Source organism: Malurus melanocephalus, unplaced genomic scaffold (genome assembly GCF_030028575.1).
Source record: "Malurus melanocephalus ecotype Western Australia unplaced genomic scaffold, MMel_1.1 scaffold_62, whole genome shotgun sequence".
Lineage (NCBI taxonomy): Eukaryota > Metazoa > Chordata > Aves > Passeriformes > Maluridae > Malurus > Malurus melanocephalus.
The window spans coordinates 862,760-882,204 of NW_026623294.1; the positions used below are offsets into that span (position 1 = coordinate 862,760).

Here is a 19,445-nt window from a genome sequence, read left to right on the forward strand (position 1 = left end):
GTATGATAATAAGTCTATGGTAATAACTATGGCTATTCTCAGTGTAAATCCTATGTAGTGTTTGGGAAGTGTTTACTAATGCTTGGTAATTTTGTCYACATCCTGCTTGGAGAATTGCTGCATGCAGTCATGAAACAGAAAATATTCTCCATTTAGTGCATGGGCTTTTCCACAAGTCATCACCATACTCTGTAAGAGAAATTAGCTGACAGTGTTTAAAGCACCCTCTCCACCCTATTTTTGATCTAGAGACACCAGTTCACCAATACATCAGCCCTATAARGAAAGGGATCAGGAAAGAGAATGCAGTTGGTGCTGGTTTTTCCTCACTTCAGTGAGTAGGCAGATGGTGTATATCATCTGAACTGGAAAATCATCTGAGACAGAGCAGCAGCTCTTTCTGTATCACACCAGTGTAGCAAAGCTGCTGTCCATTCAGGGTTTTTTATTGAGTGTRCATGTAAGTGATATTTTAATTCTTCATCTAGTTTTTATTTTAAATAATGCTTTCATTATTGTTGTGTTTAAGTTTCTCCAGGATTGAGCGAAAGCCATACAGTAAATGGGGGAAGCTGGAATGAGAAGTCTGTAAAAATCTCCTCACAGATTGGTGTAGGGGAGGAGAAATGGACATCTGTTCCTTCAACTGCAGCTGGGAAGAGGAAGACTGAGACGTTGGCTTGGGGCCAAGACACTGGAGATGCTAATGGGAATGGAAAGGACTGGGGTGTGACATTGGTGGGCAGGCCATGGAAAGAGCGTTCTTTGTTCACTCCTATTGGTAAGCTATTTTGAAGGACTTGTTTCATGTAAGCATTTTTACATAAATATATTTTTTAGTAGTGGATCTCTGAAATATTTTTGTTTATWTGTTAAAAAAATCTTGGTGTGAACTAATGAAATGTTAACTGGACAATTTCTGTTAATTGTCAACTGATGGCTTAGTATCTGTGTCTCTGTGTACGGTTAAACTGGGCTTTTTGAGTTGATCTGACAAAATTATTTCTCTGAGGGAATTCTGTGTTGTATATCACTTTCATAGAGTATTGAAGATGATTACTAAGCCATTTTGAAGTGTAACTACTTCTAAATAATGTCTTAAAACCCATGTTGTAGGTCTATTCTGTTGATCCAGCAAGCTGAAACCAACTGTGTTTGGTTTTGGCAGGTAATTTTTAGGCCTCAGGCATAAAGATTGTTCARCTCTTGTGACATTTGGTGTTGCACAGTTTTTCTCATTAGAAATTGTTTTTTAGTGTTCAGTACAACTTTCTGCCTCTGTCACTTGTGCTGTCCATCATAATAACGAAGAAGAGATTTCCTGATTTCTCACTGGGCAATAATCATCAGCTTATTAGTAAATGCTGTAACATGGCCCTTCCCAATGTTTGGTCTAAGTAGTCCTCATCTCTTCTGGCAAGCAGTGTTCCTTTGTAGTGAGCAGTGTTACTTTAGTCTTGTCAAGTCTTAACCCAGCCACCAGCCAACCCCATGCAGCCACTCRCTCACTCTCCCACCAGAAGATGGGGGAGACAATCAGAAGGMTAAAAGCTGGAAAATTCATGGATTGACATAAGGACAGTTTAATAGGGAAAGYGAAAGCTATGCATGCRAGCAAAGCAAGAAAATCATTCTTTACTTCCCATGAACAAGCAGGTGTTCAGCCATCTCCAGGAAAACAGGGCTCCATTACATGTGATGATGACCTGTGAAGACAAATGCCATAACTCCGAATATCCCTCCCTTCCCCCTTCTKCCCCCCACTTTATATTCCAAGCATGATGCTGCATGGTAGGGAATATTCCCTTGGCCAGTTGGGGTCAGCTGTCCAGGTTTGTCTCTTTCCAGCTTCTTGTTGGRAATACAAGCCTAGCCGCCTTGCTGCCAGTGATAAAAGAAGTGAAAGACTCTGTGTGAGCACTGCTYACCAATAACAAAAACATCCCTGTATTGTCAGCCCTGCTTTCAGCATCCAAAACACAACCCKATGCCAGCCATGACCTGCACAAGTCTAGACCTTTTTTTATTTCACTGGCATATCTTGAAATAGAGTTCCTGAGGCTAGATCTGATATACCCTTGGAAGCTTTACTGTTGCCAAGTCGAAGCAAAGGTTTTTTTCATGTTCTGGCTAGATGGGTTCTGCTGTATATTCTGATAAGGCAGTTCTTAGTGACTGTAACCAGCTTTTTTGTTGGTTTTGTTATTGAGGATACATCATGTCTGACTGGGCTGATTTGCTTCTGGTAAAACAACTAATTTTGTGGGTGAAGAGGGAACGTGAAAGTCTTTCATGATGACTTGACTTAATGCTTTTAGCACTTTCTCTCACAGTGTTGAATCCAAGTTAGAACGGTTGAAAAACTGATCAGGTCCAAAGTAATGGTTAGTAAGTCCTTCTCTCCTTGGAGGCTGGTAACAAGGGGGATATCACAGGCCTGTACTCAGAACTGTCCTGTTTATCGTCTTTATAAGTGACCTGGCGGAGGCAACTGTGTCATTCACATTCTGTTTCCAGATTACACCAAACTGAAATGGGGAGGCATGAATCAGCTGAAACAGTCCAGGTCAGGGATCCCATCCAGAAGGACCTAAATCTGATGGAGTAATGGGCCAAYAGGAACCCAAGGAAGTTCAGTGAGGACAAATCTCAAGTGCTGAATCTGGGTTGGAAGCAGATATTGACTGGGATGGATATCTTGGCGGGCACCAAACTGGATATGAGCCAGCCATAGATTGTAKCAGCAAAGGACACCAGCAGTATTCTGGGATGCATTAACACAGGAGTCAGTAATTTGGAGGTGGTGATTGTCTACTTTTTGGACAACATCTGGAATACCTGTCCAGATTTTAGCCCCTTCTTCCCCAATTAGGTAAATGTAATTCTAAATAAAAGACAMCAGTAGTTTTTATTTAGAATCACATTATAACTTTCTTTAGACACAGTCGCACCACTGGCTGTTTCTGCTTATTTTCTGCGTTACATTTTCCAGTCAAGTATGTCTTCATTTTTAAGCAGTATCTCCTGTTTGTCAAAAACTGTTCTGAATTTTGTAATTTACTCCAAGCTGTGTTCCATCTAGAGCTTTTCAAAACTTAATGATTGCAGTAATGGGAGGAATAATAGTATGGGGCTCAAAAAACAATTCACTTTTCCTTTGTGAGAAGTTTATATATAGAAAAGACTGTAAAGGGAGGGTGATCTGGGAAAGCTTGAAAGTGGTTTAAAGTTGTGTGTTCATAAAGTCACGTCATTCCGCACTGATTAATGCCTCAGGGCCTCAAGCAACATTTCAGTTGCTTGAAATGTCATGGCTGGACTAGCCACAGTTTTTCTGATCTGTTTCATAATTAAATAGCTAAATTTTCAAAAATGCCAGCAGTGTGTGAAGTTAYTTTTATTTTTTTCTCCCCTTCCCCTACAGCTGCTTGGAATGTGGATGCAAGGATTAATACCTCTGAGCAGAATTCTACTTCTTTCTCCTCATTTGGATTAACTCCTGGAGTTTCTGGTATGTGTGCCTTTCCAAAGATTATTCCACTTTTYTACTTCAGCAGGTGGAATAGTGTTTGCCAAGTGTTACTAGTATTCAATTTCTGATTTTTTCTTTGAAAATAGTAATGTAAAGAGGTGGAAGGCACTTAAAAAGCTATTTTGTTATGCTGATATTATGCAGTAAAGTAACAGTTTAAAATTCATAATCAGAAGCTAGATCAATCACAGAATATTAGTAAGAAGGTTGGAACTAGAGGGGGCTGCACAAATYATTGTATGATTCTGTGATTTCTTATTTGGCCTTCCTGTTTGTTTGTTCAGTGTAAATAATGGGCATAAGGGATTGCTCAGTATTGCAATGTCTCAAGTTAAAGATCTGAAGATTTCTTTCTAGGAAAGCCATTTTCCCTAGTCTTCTGAGGAGTTTGTTATTTGATGACTGAGTTTTTCCCCATCAAGGAAATGAATCACTACTTTCAAAATATGTTCCATAGKCAGGATTCGAAGTCTTGTCTTTTCTTGGTATGACAAATGGAAATGCTGAGCTCTGGGGTTTTCTTTTCTGAAGGGTGAAATTGCTATAGAGTGCAAACCTGGCTTCATAATAAATTTTGTGTGCTAAATAACTAACATAAGTCCTACAATGATTTATTATACAATGAAGGGATCGTTTGTCAGGTTTCCTGCCCTTCCTTGCTTATGCCATGAGCTTGGCATGGCAATTTTCTTTTCTGAAGTAGCTGGCCGGGTGCTTGTGCACTTAGGCTGTATTTGCTTGTGTTGTAGTTTACAGGCTTTTAACCTTTGAGCTCAAGCTCAGTGTCCAGAGTCTTAATTGTACAGAGAGTTTTATAATAAAAAATAAAATCCCAAGCAGCCACTTGAATCCAAGTTCAGCCTCTAACCTAAAACTTAAGGAAGTGTATTAAAGTAGGATGATAGACTGAGTTAAGATTCAGCTGTGATACCACCATTTCAGCTTTGAGAGAAATATGGAAAAGTGAAATACTATATTAGTCGTCTTTGCAACTTAGCCAACAATATTGTAATGCAAAGTGTCCACAAAAAATATGTCCATGTTTCTGTCATCTGAGATACACCTCTGCAAAAGATACGTWAAATAAAGATACAGGTCCTATTTAAACTGAATTTCAGAAGTCTCATCATACAGTAATATATTAATTTCTTCCATTCTTACTAGTAAGTTTTTGTTTTATTTTGTTTTTATGAAATTGTTTTTGTTTGTTGTTTTTCTTAAAATAGTGATGTTAGATGTGTAACACTGRCTGCTATTGGCCTTACTGTTGTTCATCCTGCTGCTTTTTTGTTCTTGAAACTTATTACTTTAAATGAGATTTGGATTCTTAGTATTGTATAATGTGTTTGATCTGCAGTGTAATTGATGAGGTTTCTTTCTAGAAATCTTTTCTTTTAAGCTTCTCCCTGTAAGAGTTCTTAGGGTAACAATTTTACTACCCATAAAATTTTGTTGTTTTTTTTCAGTTTGAGGAGCCAGCTTTTATTCACCCTTATTATCTCTTTTGTCTTCCTTTTTCACCTTCCTTGTTTTCTGAATATATCTGAGGCACAAGAGCCTACTAGTTTTTCTGACCTGTGCAGTCCTTAGAATCTGACATTTTTCTTTGAGCCTTTTGTCTTCCTTTCCAACTTTTATTGGAAAGAAGAGAACTTTCCCGAGGAAAACTTCAGGAAGATTGCTAACTTACAAGTACAATTTTGTTTATTCCCTCTCAGGATCCACCAGTGAATCGGTTTCTCAGGCTGGTACTTCTGATTTTCAGTGGGATTTAAGTCATGCTCAACCCCCTGTTGATGATGAATGGTCTGGGTTAAGTATGTTCCTCTAATACATTCATTAACAAAATATTGTTAATAACTGTTGAAGTATAGTTATTGATATTATCTACTTGTATTAGACAGTGGTGGGTATCTGAGGAAAAACCTGGAATGTTTGACTTCTGTAAAGGAATTAGGAAGAAATATTTTGATAAATTCTGATAGAAAATTGTTAATTTTTAGGGAAAATGTCTGGATATTCAAACTCAGAAGTTCTGAGAGAGCTCATGCATTTGAAGATAATTCTGGATTTGCTAGAAAAATCTTTGGAATAAATTGAAACAGTCTTGCTGAAAATTATGAGAAAAATCCACGGCGAGTCTGCAAAATTCGTATTTAATAGACAGAATTTGAGATGGAGTTTATGTTTACATGTTTGTACCTTACTGAAAAGTTAATGTGATTTAAGACTTGTATTTAATCTAACTTGCTTTCTCATGTAGCAAACATTAGTAAGTTCTTATGTATATAGGAAGCTWTTACAGGATAGAAATAACTGAAATTACTCAGGAGTTGTGGTAAAATTGGTGTTTACTCCCTACTTTTTCCTCTCTGTTTATGAAAATGTTTAGTGCATCTCATTTGGGAATTGACCTGAAAAATTGCTCCAGAAGTTTAAAAAGCAGCCTTGCATATTACTTTATCTATAGGAACAACTTCTTGAAGTTAAATGACTGCAAAAGTGGAATAGATTGATACAGTCCTTGACTCTGCTACTGCTGGCATGACTGCTCTGATAGCCGATAATTTTCAAACTTTCCTTTTGTGTTTTATCTGGTGTAAGGATAAGGGAAGCACATTTCAGTTAACCATTTGAAAGTCATCAGTTTTAGATTTTATCAAAAGCATAATTGATTCACATATTTGAGCATAGAATGTTTATGGCTGTAGCTTCTAGTTAATAGAGAATTTCATTATAGTTGTCAACTAATTGAAGGGTACACTAAGAGAAGTGGGCAAATGCAAGTTTAGGCCAATGTGATACAGATACACCTTACTCCTTTATCAGGATCAGAACATGGAAATTAACTATATGTACAAATACTACTAGTTTTTATTAATAAGAATGGATTTTCTTAAGCAGCTAGYGAGAGGACAGTAGATCGCTGAAAAGTGTTGAGTAATAATTGCTTTTCTCAAATCAGTAAATTGTAGCAGCTGAAGTAGGTGTAAATAATATAGTATTTTTATTAGGGAAGTTTCTAAGTATTCTAACTAATCTTAAGATCTCTTAGTATATGTTTGGCTTCATATATATGTTTGCCAGTATATTTCATTGGGTTTGTTACTGCTTTTTATTTTGGCTTTATTTTCAGTTATTTAAATTGAATCCCACCTTAGTTGGCAGACCAAGTTTGCCTCTTCTTCCATTTGGTATAGACTGGGGGGGAGAAATATTTGTGATATTAATACAAGTATGAAATGAAAATCTGATCTTTTACAACTTGTTCTGTTTTAAAATCAGCTTGCTGTAACTTTCTCCTAAACAGACAGTCTAAGGCTTAGTTCTTACCTTCAGATATTAATTTTTAAATAGCTGACACATTAAACCTATCATTCTGTCATAAATGAAGAATAACAAAACAGAATATGGACTTAAGAGTCTTATGAAAAATAGGTTATTAAAAATGTCAATGCTATGACTTTTAAGTCAGTGAGATTTACAGTTTCAGATGTATCACTTGTAATGCAATCTTACTGAGGTAAGATTGATCAGTGTTACAGTTCATCTTTATTTTTTCACAAACTAGGAAGAAGATATACAGAACAGTTTAAGATACAGAACAACTCTTTGAATTTGTCCCTCTTTATCTTGAAGCAATTGCATCTAGCTAGCTGCTGCTGTGGTTAGGCTCTGTCATACTACTATCATACTGCTCACATACAAATCACTGTCATATTACTTTTAGAAGTCCTCCACTTACTGATTAAGTCCTTGTCCTTTTTTCAGAAATATAGGAAATTACTATATATATCTTGATATGAAGAAGTGGGTTTATGTATAGGGTTTTTTTTCATTTTTAAATCRGAAAACAGCACCAGTAGAGTAAGACAATATTCCTGAAAAAACCTTTTAATCTTTGTAGATGGACTTTCTTCAGCTGATCCAAGCTCTGATTGGAATGCACCAGCAGAAGAGTGGGGAAACTGGGTAGAYGAAGAAAAAGTTGCTTCTATTCCTCAGCGTGAAGAGAGATCTGATATTCAGAAGGTAAAAGGTGGTATTTTTAGTTTAGCACCAAGACTTTGTCCTTACCACTGCCATTCTTTAAAGTCAGCTAAAGGGTAATGATAAAGGTAATMTCTCATGGCTTTTACACTGATAAGAGTAGCACAATTGTGTTTGTTGTGTACACAGAGAAGGGTAATGCTGAATGTTACTGAGAACAGAGAAGTTGCTTAGCTGCATGTTAAACCTTTCTGTCGTGCCATAATTATAAGGATTACCTTATCAGTATAGGCTGAGAGGATTTAGATCTGGTTTTATAAATACTTCTTGACAATATTTAATTCTCAGTTTGAAAATCAGCATTTCCATGCCACCAGTGCCTAGTGCTCTGTGCATTTTCCATTCCCAGCTCCTCTACCAGATAACATGTAAAGAAGGGTCTTTCTAAAATATATTGATCAGATAAGACTCTGTTCATTTACTCTTGTACATACAATTAAATTCCTTGTAGTTATTAATTTATATGATTTACTAAACATATTTATATGTTTAGTCTATAGAAGGTATGTTTCATTGTCATTTTAAATGCTAAGTACCTTCTCCCRTATGAAGATTTCAGATAATGAAAGAGAAAAAGCAGAGCAAATTCTTCAGAGTTCTACAAGTGGCAAATCCAAGAAAAAGAAGAAGAAAAAGAAGAAGCAGGGTGAAGAAGCGAACTCTCCTGCACAGGTAAAATCTGTATGGTTTAAATGGCTGTTGCAGGGAATTCACACAATTGCCTTATCTTTGGATATTAGCATCTTAAACAAAAATTATTTTGGAGAAAGTATTTCTTTATGGGATCGCATTGTCAACTATTCTTTCTCAAGAGTTCAAGTAATTCTTTTACTAGTATTTACTTAATTTCTTGTGTTCACAAGTTGAACATGGGATAGTTTGTAGTTTTGCTGGATTTRTGAAAAGCACAAAATACATGTAAAGTATTTATGCTGAATTATTTATTTGCTATCAAATCAGGATTTTGTACTGTTGGGATGCTTCCYGGAGGAACTGTTCTCCGCATGGGAATCCTTCTCCTCATGTCCTTTGAAAGATAGCTGCCTTGGTGAATATAGCTAGTTAGGAGAATGAAAGAAATTGAAGTTTTCTCTTAAGCTGTCTTCAAATACAATTGTGTGAGAACATAACAGTTTTCTGAAGTACTGTTTTAATTTGATTTATGTTAAATGGCAAGTCCCAATGCTTCAAACCATAAGTAGGTGGAACTACTCCATGAGTCAGAATTCAGTGAGGGAAAGAATATTTTCAAACTGAGGATGGTTGGAGTTTTCTGTGTTACTTAAATAGCTTTTGAAGAATCACATTGAAACAGATTTGTAAAAATAGCAAAAGCAGATTGCACTTCACATGGCAATTGAATAATCTTTGAATGGATGAAAACAAGTACTTCCCCAGTTTGAAAAAGCTTTTAATAGCTCATGATCAGAATGCATCCTGCTTGTTCTTATAGTGACATCCATTCATAGTTTACATTTTTTACAAAATGRTCAATGCTCAGTAAAATCTGTCTAGATGAATTTGAGAGAAAGCAAAAACTTCARTCATACTTYCTTTGTATTTGCTTTTATGGTTATCACATTTTCAGTTCATTAAAAGAGTTCTAAAAGAYTGAATTCCTGCTACATGAAATTTTATTTTCAAGTTGTTGGTATGGAGGTGGAGCTTGTGTTGATTTCCCTTATTTCTTTTGAGTCAGATTCAGTCCGGGAGCACTAGGGCTGCAGCTGTTTTGTATTTGAAATCTGTTCTGGTCTCTGCTATGACTCTAAGCATAAGTTAAGATTAATAGGTTATGGTTAAGAGTGTTTGTGAGTGTCCTACATGAATCTTAAGGTTAATGAAAGCATTCTCAATTTTTTTTTCCATTGCTTGTGAGCTGCCTTTTAAGTTATATGTCAAGTGGAATCCTGCTTTCTATATTAACATAACTGGATTTGGTTTTGTACTCATTGGTCTCCAAGCATTCCAATTTTGTACTTTTTCTTTCAGTCCATCAGTCTACAGAGTCGTCAGTTTAATACAGATAAATTCTTATCTGTAAACTTCTATGTAAAATTGGGAATTTTGCTTGATAGGAGCAGACTGAACTTCTAATACATCATCACAGAAGTTATCCTTGTAACAGTTCAGTAATTTAGCTTGCCTGTCCTATTTCAAACTCATTTAAAGTTTGTATATTTATACTCTGAAAATTAAATGTGTTCATTTAAACAGCTTCATCTTTCTCATTGATTATGCTTAAATGTTCACAGTAATTTGTCGACTTCAGTGTTTGTCAAGACAGTAGGAACTAACTGAAGGGCTTGGAGTAAGCCCATATGTGTTYCTTCCTGACAAGAATCAATAGACTTAGGCTGTGACTCTGTTTTCATAAGGTTCCAGTGGAAATAAGTGAAGGAATAGTGYTTCCAGTTTAAAATAAGATACTTCCTCACTGCTACAGGATTCTTCTAGTGCCACAAACAAGTGTAGYGACTCTAATTCCACATTTTAAATGAAAACTTTCTGCTGTTGGAGTGTCTAAGGAGTAAATACTTGGAATAAATGTTGGGTACTTTGGATACATTTTCAGTTTCTGTACTGAGCTTTATTTTATAGGCATTGTGGCAAACTAAACTGGGTTGCAAAYATATTAATGCATAATAATGATAGAAAACTCATAATAATGATAGACAACAGGTTAATATGCAGAGTTTGCATTTTAAAACTTGTAACAAAGCACAGAACTGAAAGCAGTCAAGTGTCATTGTGATACTTKCACAAAGTGTTTAGACTAAATGTAGTTTAATTTCACATTCTTRTAGTTTAACAGGAGTGTGAAGTGCAGTTCATTCTGAGATTAGGATTTTTGCTAGAAAATTTCATARAGTACTGCTTTCTGGGCTTTTCTGGGTTCTGTGAGTATTTTTTAATCATATTGCTCTATAAATTTTGAGTGTTGACCTAGGCTAGTATGAGCCCACTCCTTTAATTATTATTTTTGGTAGATTTTATTAGTTATGGAAGCTGATTGTGGCAACAAAATTCACTCACAGGGGAGAAGAGGCAGAACTTGACTGCAAACACAGGCTCTTTTTTCCCCTCCCACTCCCCTTTTTGTAGGATGCTGAAGAACTGGATAGAGAAGCTGGAGAGGAATTTCAGGCGGATACCTCAAAAGTTCAACCACAGCAGGAAAGAGCTTTTTCTTTGAAGACCATAATTACTAGTGAACCAGCTAAGGTAGGGATGCAAAATTTGATTTGTGTTACAATTTGATTTGGAAGTGCTCAAGTCCTTTGAAACGTTAACTTCTGTTGATAAGGTTACAGTAAGAACACTTGTTTCAGGCTGTATATTTTATAAATATAATTGAGCAGTTGAATTTTAGGTAGATGTCAGTTATGAGTTTCAAAAAGTAGGTCTGCTCTGAAAAGCAGTAGTATGGCACAATAGTGACTTCCCTTACTGGCAAGTTACTTTCTTGTTTGAATATTCAAGCAATGGTTTAAAACCTTGGAATGGAGAAACCAAASAATTAACAGGTCTGAGCACAAGACTAGTAGCATATTCTACTGTTAGGTTGCAACAGAACGAAGTGTTGTTASCCTAATGTATTCTAAGTTAAATGCAGTCTAAAATTGATTTTTGATAGCAGAACTGAGCTTAGTGACTGAATAAGAAAAAGTTTTATTAGAGCCAATTCAGAAACTATTTGGTTCAGCTCACAGCTGAAGTATATTCTAGAGAATACAAATCCTCTTTGAATTTTTATCCAAATAGCCGCTTTCTTAGTTACTACTACCCTACAAAATACCACATTCTAGGAAGGTGTAAAATACTTAATATTTCTAGTGGCATTGATTTCTGAGTTCCATAAACAGTGACCCATACTGGTGACACAGCAGTTTGGTACCAGAGAGTATGTGTCAATTCTGAGTTTTGAATTTTAATTGCTAAGCATTAGTTTCATTAAAATAATGAGGTCCTAAGTTTCAAATGAAAAAATTAGAATGAAATCTTTTACAGGAGGTTTCAGGTCACCACATAAAAAGTACAGAAGTGTGTAAAATGTCTTATAAAGCACATTCAGACATACTTAAAGCTTACTCTAAATACTCTACATCAAARTAGAGCTTTACTACAATTATTTACTGCAACTGATTAGTTTAGATCAGTTTAAACTTTATTCAAGGTTGGCAACAGCTGTCTATTCTGACTTGCAAATTGTTTTTTGTGGTGGGTTGTTTTAAGCTGTATTTGAAAAGGCATCCGCCTATGTATGCAAGCGACTTTATTCCTGGAAGTGTGAGTTTTTTAAAAAACCTTGAAAGCAAATACATTGTTTTATTTTAGAGGTTTTAGTTGAAAACATGAAGACAGAAAACTTGGATTGTGACATCAAGGGTGGGTGTTTGGCTTCTAGAAAAGGCATACTTGTGCATCCTGGAAACTATAGCTTTTGCTGTTCAGAAATCTAAATTGATTTGAAAAATATCTGCAGTGAGATTTTTTTTGTTTCTCTCACAAGCTGTCGGCACTGCCAAAATACTAGTGTCGTTTCAGTAGGCATTGCTCAGTGCTTTACTGTTTATAATCATACCAAACTTCCTAGATTATTTGATAGCATCAGCATCTCATGTAGATGTACACTGCACTATTTTTGAGAGGCTTGAGAGCTCCTGTTACTCTTGAATCTTAAATTCAGTCTGTTCATATATGTGTTATGTATAGCTGTGTAAGTGATAACTGCAACCAAGTACTAAACTTGCTGTGGGGGTGAAGGACAAAACTATTACTAACATTCTCTGGAACTGGAGTTGATAAAGGACAACTTGGGAATTGTTGTATCTGACAGTGCAGATGGTCTGTCAGTCTTTATCCAGTCTCCTTGACATCCGATTTGGCTTCATATGCAAAAATGCCTTCCAATATTGTTTGACTCGGCTGTTGCAAAAAGTTCTAGAGTCAGTCTGTGACTGATGTGTAAAATAAATTRYTTGAGTTTTCAAGGTGGGTAATTTRTGCTTAAGCAAATGCTCCAAAACCTGAGAAWGAAATATAGGGAAAAATTGAGTGCAGATAAGTTATTACTCAGTATATCCTCAGAAACATCAGAAATAGCTGAACGTCTGGTGATGATATTTCTCCCATGCCATACATTGGGCTGCATTGAAACCTTATGCATTTTATCAGTAGGCACAAGTTGTAAATGGAGAGAGTTACTTAGAAAAAAACTGTCAGTTTGACAAGTCACTACTTCATTACTGATTCATAGAATTATGCATAAAATGTTTATATTATCAAATAGGCTTTATTCATTGTTTCAGGGCTCCTTTCTGAATTGATTTATTAGCAGAGAATATCCTAGCAAAGARTAGTACCCAATTTGTAATGTTTGGCATCACTACCCACTTTCCTGTACCAAAATTTAGACAGAAGTATTTGGAAAAATGTCCAGATAGTGTTGCATGTACMTGGATCATTACATTTACAGCAATACTTCSTTCTGTAACATTCAAGCTGCAACATGTTTCTTAGCCAACCTGAGACAGTTGAGTTATTAAAATCTTAAAATTGAGTTCCTTTACCTGCTGCTGAAGTGGGACTGTCCTAACAAAACTATACCAGTAGTTAACCTGAATTGATTACCTTGTTACAGAAGCTTCATGTCCTCCTCTTCTTTTGGAAACCAYATTTCAGTTGGTTACGTTCACATAACTTACATAGCTGATGATTGCTAACCATTAGACAACGTTAGAATTGACTAAGCTTGGAATTCCTGTAGGATGGGCGTTCATTTTATCAGCATGGTTGATGCCTAAAATATTTGAGATTACTAAGTTTTCAGTAGACTGAGAAAAATACTGCARTTATAGATACTATAAAAACTTGTTTCAGTTGATGTGTAAGGACACAGCAAATTGTTCATGAAATGTTAAGAGTATTGCTATCCTTTAAATTCATGTGTTGGGTTTTCTAGTTAAAGTTGTATTGCTTAGTATGATGCGATTAAAAAGAAATTTGTATCYTTTTTGTTCTTTTGGATGTTCTGACTGATTTTTTGAGATGCTTACATTATAGTGATGGAAGCAGTACAAACTGGTAACTSTAATGTAGGATCTGTATGTTTGCATCCAGGGACGTAGATTTCATTATTTGATTTTCATAGTTCCAGGTCTTGGCTGTTGTGACACAACTGCAGCTATGATTTCTTAATAACATCTCAAAGTTTGGGTTTTTTTGCTTAGCTGAGACACTGTTCTAATACATTCATTTTTGAAGCCTTTTGTCGTTTGGTGACTTGCTGTGGGATCTTACGTTTTTTATGTTCTGATTTTTCTGTTGGAATGTCAAAATRGTTTTTTTCTGTTTCATTGTAACTTTGATTTCAATAAGTGCTACACACTAGGCTACAGTTACATTCTGTCTCTGTGGTGGGAACCTTCAAAATCCACTAGATAATTGAAAAATACTACAAGTACCTTTAACTTGGCAGTTATTTCTGCAGTAGTTTCTACTGAAATATTTGCTGACCACTCTTATAAATATTTGTCATTTTACTATAAGCATAGGGAGTGTTTTGAGTGATTTATAGGAGTGACTGGAGATGCTTTTTTGTTTGATTTGTTTGGGTTTTGAGTTATCTGTTTGGACCTGTGTAACTTGCCTGCTTGCCTTGCAACCAAATGCATACATGTCACTGTTTTGCATCTCTGAATATTGTAGAATCTTTTTAGTATCTTGGTGATCTATAGTTTGGTCTCTCTCTCTTTGCATATTCTGTATTTTAAGAATTAATTTGTGTCATTTATCTTTGCTTGTATGCAATTAAAAATGTTGGCACTAGATGGCAGTCATAGTATTATAGCCTCAATTTAAAATATTAATGGATTTTAATATTGGCTTGATTTTTCAATGCCATCTTCTCAGCAGATGCTAAGTATACTGCCAAAATAACACCAAATAGGAGWTTTTACTTTTGTATGACTTAAAAAGCTTATGAAAACTTTTTTTTTGTTTGTTTCTCAAATAGTCTGAGGAGGCTCCTTCGCTTGCTGTTTCTACTGAGCCATCTGTAATTGTATCAGACAGCAAATCTGACAAGATTGCTTCCCAAGTGCCACAGATGCTGCAAGAGACAGATGTTTCTAGTCCCAGTATTAAGCAAAACAGTGTGCCTCCTCCACAGAGTAAGTACTTCTCAGTACCGTTTTTGTTTGCATTCAGAATGCACATTTTCCCCATAGAGTGTAGTCAGAATGCTTTTTTCCTGGGGTTTGAGTTTAAAGTGCCATATTAGATACTTGTATATCTCATTTATACRTGTTACCATATTTTTAATTTCCATTGAAGGACCTTAATATATTTATTTTCATTGTGAGGAAAAATTGGCATGATATGCTTGGATGACTGAATGTCTGTTAGGTTTGTCCAGTCCTTAACAGACATTTGGATGAATTCATCACCATCGGGGCTGGAGCTCCATGCTGTGACTAAGGAGTTCTGCCAACACTGTTTCAAAGGGCTGCTTGCAAGTCTGCMGTGGAGAACAGATGGTTACTGATATTACAGTTGAAAGAATATTTAGGTACCAGAAATTTGGGAAAAAATACAAATAATTCAATTTTCAGCCTCCTGAGGTCTTTTGACTTCCCAGTTTAGCTCATTCGCATCTTTTATGCATATGCTTCCATGTAATCATAGAGGAAAACAGTTAGTTATTTGGGAGTAGAAAGGTATTGGGTGATGGACTCTTTTTGTAGWCTAACAGCACAAAGATCAGGCTTAATAGCTGCAGGTATATTGGTTTTGAAAATATGCTGTGCCGAAAAATGTCAAATGTACCCTCTGTTGTACTTAACAAAAAATGCTTGTACTCACAAGCATTTGAGTACTTGACAAAAATACTCACACAGTAAAGTAGGAAATTAAGAACAGAATTCAGGATATGAAAGACATTACTTAAAAAAAAAAAAAAAGTAAATTAAGAACAGAATTCAGGATATGAAAGACATTACTTAAAAAAAAAAAAAAAGTGGTTATGATTCAGACTTTTTAATAAAATTAATGAATAACTGACAATTTCTAATAAGTTCCTGGCTAACTGTTGAAGTACTAAATGGGTTTCTAATGACTGCAGAAGAAACATGATGACTTTATAGTTACAGTCTCATTCAGCTGCATTAATTGACTTCTTGGTTTTGAATGCATCAAACAATGCAATCTTTCAAGTCAGTGTGTCGACTTAGGACACACTGTTCTGGTTCTAAAATATMTTTTGTGATTGATTCATGCCTTGGCAATTGAAGGAACATCTCTTATGTTCAGTATATACAATACTTTGTGCTTTACTTTTGGCTCCCAGCATGTTTTAAAGCAGTCTGTTTTATTAAGAACATAGTGTTTCTGTATTGGATTATGGTTTCCATGTAACCACCTCTTTACATAGTTCATTACTTTTAAAAATATTCTTTTGACATAGGAAAAGTGAGCATTTAGCATCAATTGCGTACATGTACATTATTTTTAGTAGGTCAGAAAATAATGATGACTCTACAGTAAATAATACATCAATGGTCATTTTGCAAATGTATGTCACTGTGTTTTTGTGGGGTAAAGAAGTAGGTTGAAATTGGCAAACATTGGCTTAGATTCATTTCAAATTAAATTATTTGGGAGAAGCAGGTAAATAGAACTTCTAGTTGTTTGTTCTGAATCACTTTGTAATAACACAGTGTGTATTATCCACCATTTTAAAAGTCAATTCTGTGTAAATATTCTCAGTCCTTACACTGTAGTTATGTTTTGTTTTTTAGCAAAGTCTGAAGAAAGCTGGGAATCCCCCAAACAAGTTAAAAAGAAGAAAAAAGCAAGAAGGGAAACGTGAACCTCCTGGGATGGACACGCGTTGCTGAATATCGTCATGAAGATTATGCTGTTTATGCAATAATTTGTGAACATGTACAGAATTTTATATAAATTTCAAACAATTTTTAAAAACAGAACTGCTGTGAACACAAACATCTTTAAAAAGGAATCAAATGAAAGTAACTTTATGAYATAGCAAACAGAACATGCTACATTTGAAAGACATTCTGAAGAGTCTGTTTTTCCAACTTTTGGAGAGAGATCTTAATTTAAAAAACTGGTTTTACAACACAGTGCCCTGTTTACAACAGATTATACTCTCATCTACAGCTGCGGATAAAAGATTAATTTCTAGGAAGGGTTTTCTGTAAAAATAATCGTCTGTACAATAGTGGGTGTTTCTTGCCTCTCTTATGAGTGATGCATTAGAAGCACAGAATGTCAGCCATTTGAATTTGTTTCATGCCTAAATCAAAGTGCTTTGATTAAATACATAATCTGCCATATCTTTACAGTAAGTTGGTTAGCAAATCTGCTAGCTATTGCAGGAATCACAAGTGCAAATCATTAACCATTTGTACAGTCAGACCTTTATGGTTTATTATATGAAGTTAACAAAATAAAACTGCTTTGGGTTATAAGTTTGAGAATGTGATWTGAAACTTGAGTATGGTTCATGAAGTTATTTTTTATAATGTCTATTACCTTACTTGAATTATTGAATATAACAGTATATTTTTAAGAATGCAGTAATGTGCATAAAATTGGTTTTCTTCTTCATTTGCTACAGTTCTTGATTGATTCAGAATCCCATCTAAAATTGTGTTCTTTCAATTTCTAAACTSATGGAATGAACTGAAATCAAGTGTTTCCTTCCCTAACGTTTGTTAACTTATCATACCCAATTCTGTTGTCTGTATTACTAAAACCTGAACAAAGCAGAGTGAGTTTTTTGCTCACATTATTTGGATTTCAAAGATCTGTTGGAGAACTGGAGTAGCTTCAGACAGCTTTAATTGACATTGTCAAAAACAGTTATCAGGAACACATTTTTTTACTGCCTTAACCTGTMGTATGTAGAATGTGTCTAGACTTCTGGACAGGAGTTAGTGTTTTTATATTAAAAAAATAAAAAACGATGCAAGTACAGCAGTTGTAAAATAAAGACCATTTCCCGCTTGAAACTGTTAATTAAAATGGCATTGAAGATGTGTTGTCATTTTCAGGCACTGAAATGACATGGTATTGAACTGGAGATATGTTTTGTCTGTTAGGTACATGCTCAGCCATGTACACTGTAAATAGCCTTTACAAAAATTGGTTTGATAAGGATGGTAATTTAACATCACCTGGTAAGTTTAGTTAAAGAAGAGCCAGGATTCTTTTCAAATGATTGTCTTCTGGTTTTGTGGCATGAACAGAATTGCTGTGAAGAGCTGTAACGCATGGTACTGATCAACAACCTCATGCTCTTACTGTACTCAACTGCAGTTCAACAGTATTGCAAGACAAGAGCAGATAATGCACCAAGCTGGGTTTAATTRTACTGAAAATGCACCTGCTAATGGAGAGCTTTCCTAATTAATGGATACTAACTTGCACAGGTATAACTCCTGTAAATCAGGAATGTGACACTCTAAATTGATTTGTTAAAATAAATTGAGCATATTGATGATACTGATTTATTTACTGGGAGGGAGTGATGTTTAAAAGTGATACTTGTCAAGATTCATGTAAAATAAATTTACAACTGAAGTACAGCTTTCAAGGAGTATCTTAATGTGAACACGAAAAATAGGATATTATGAAATCATGCAGAGTCCTTTGCATGTAAATATTATAATTTTACTTGTCTTCATAGTAAAGGTTAAAAAAGAATACCCGTTGAATTCAGGTTTTTAATGTATGTCTGAAATGTCTGTTTCCAATCTGTGTGTTATGCTACGAACCTCTTTTATAGAAAATACAAAGAGATTATGTAATGAAAGAGACTGCCCCCAGGGACTTTCACTGCATAAATTCTTTTTTTTTTCTCTTGGAGATAAAATTGGTGATATATCTGGGTTAGTTGAATAGCTTGTCATTCTGGAAAAAGAAACAAAACTAGCTAAAACATAGGAACCCTGCTAACTAACTGCTACTGCTAGGCAGGGTCATATAAATACATAGCCTTCCTTTCAAAATGTTACCTATTTAGCAGCACCTCTTACTGTTTTCTTAATGTGCAGTTTCAATGTCTTAGAAAGCAAAACTTGCTTTGTTTGACATTCATTGAAGAGGTAGTAACTCTATATCATATTGTCTATAAATAGAAACTTGGTTATCTRTGTACTGTCATGTTTCTATGATTCAAGCAGTGGTTAGTCTTATTGATACACTGAATCCAGACTTTGGTACTTGGATAGAGCAAAAAACACCATTTAATGAAACTTAATCTTTTTTTTTTTCTTTTTCTTTGGTTTTGTTTTTCTGTTGTTGAATGCATGGAATGGTTTCGTAAATCCAATATGTTGTTTTTTTCTAAATACTCTGGAATTATTTGTATGTGTAATTTAAACTTGTGATGATGTGTAATTGGATAGTCATGGCATATTTTTATTTCTTTTGTGGGGAGGGAAAGGTGTACAGAATTCATACATGCTTGTTACAAAGGTAACTGCATTGGTTTGGAGGGGGGTGAAAACTGTATTTCTGATGCCCTTTTAGAAGTCTAAAGAAAAAAGTGCAAGTGAAGAGCACTACTTTAATATTTACTAAGAAAGAATGTACATATTAAAAGCATTTCAAAATTTATAGAAATTTTGCTAGTACTGTTGTGTTGTAACTGAATTATATCTCATTTGAAACCATCCTATTAATAGTTCCTAGCCATGGGATTTTCCTGTGAATAAGGCTTTTGAAAAATGCAGACATCCAAGTATATGGTTTAAGCAGACTTTTATCCATTATTAATCATAATTAATAATTGTTGTGCCTTTAACTCAACTAGTTTGCCAGTCAAGATTACAGC

The 19,445-nt window shown here is 35.0% G+C and overlaps 1 protein-coding gene across 2 annotated transcripts in view; it reads left to right on the forward strand.

Moving 5' to 3' along the window:
* Positions 1-19,009, forward strand: part of MTDH (metadherin) — a 34,007-nt gene extending 14,998 nt beyond the window's left edge. The window contains exons 6-13 of one of the 2 annotated variants that reach the window (XM_057366247.1): positions 530-781; positions 3,425-3,511; positions 5,251-5,349; positions 7,440-7,564; positions 8,135-8,254; positions 10,688-10,807; positions 14,601-14,757; positions 16,384-19,009. In XM_057366247.1, the coding sequence (XP_057222230.1) occupies positions 530-781; positions 3,425-3,511; positions 5,251-5,349; positions 7,440-7,564; positions 8,135-8,254; positions 10,688-10,807; positions 14,601-14,757; positions 16,384-16,454 (1,031 nt within the window). In that variant the 3' untranslated portion in view covers positions 16,455-19,009. The remainder of the gene's footprint in view (positions 1-529; positions 782-3,424; positions 3,512-5,250; positions 5,350-7,439; positions 7,565-8,134; positions 8,255-10,687; positions 10,808-14,600; positions 14,758-16,383) is intronic. The other variant, XM_057366248.1, reaches the window with a different exon arrangement.
* The last annotated feature ends 436 nt before the right edge of the window (positions 19,010-19,445 follow it).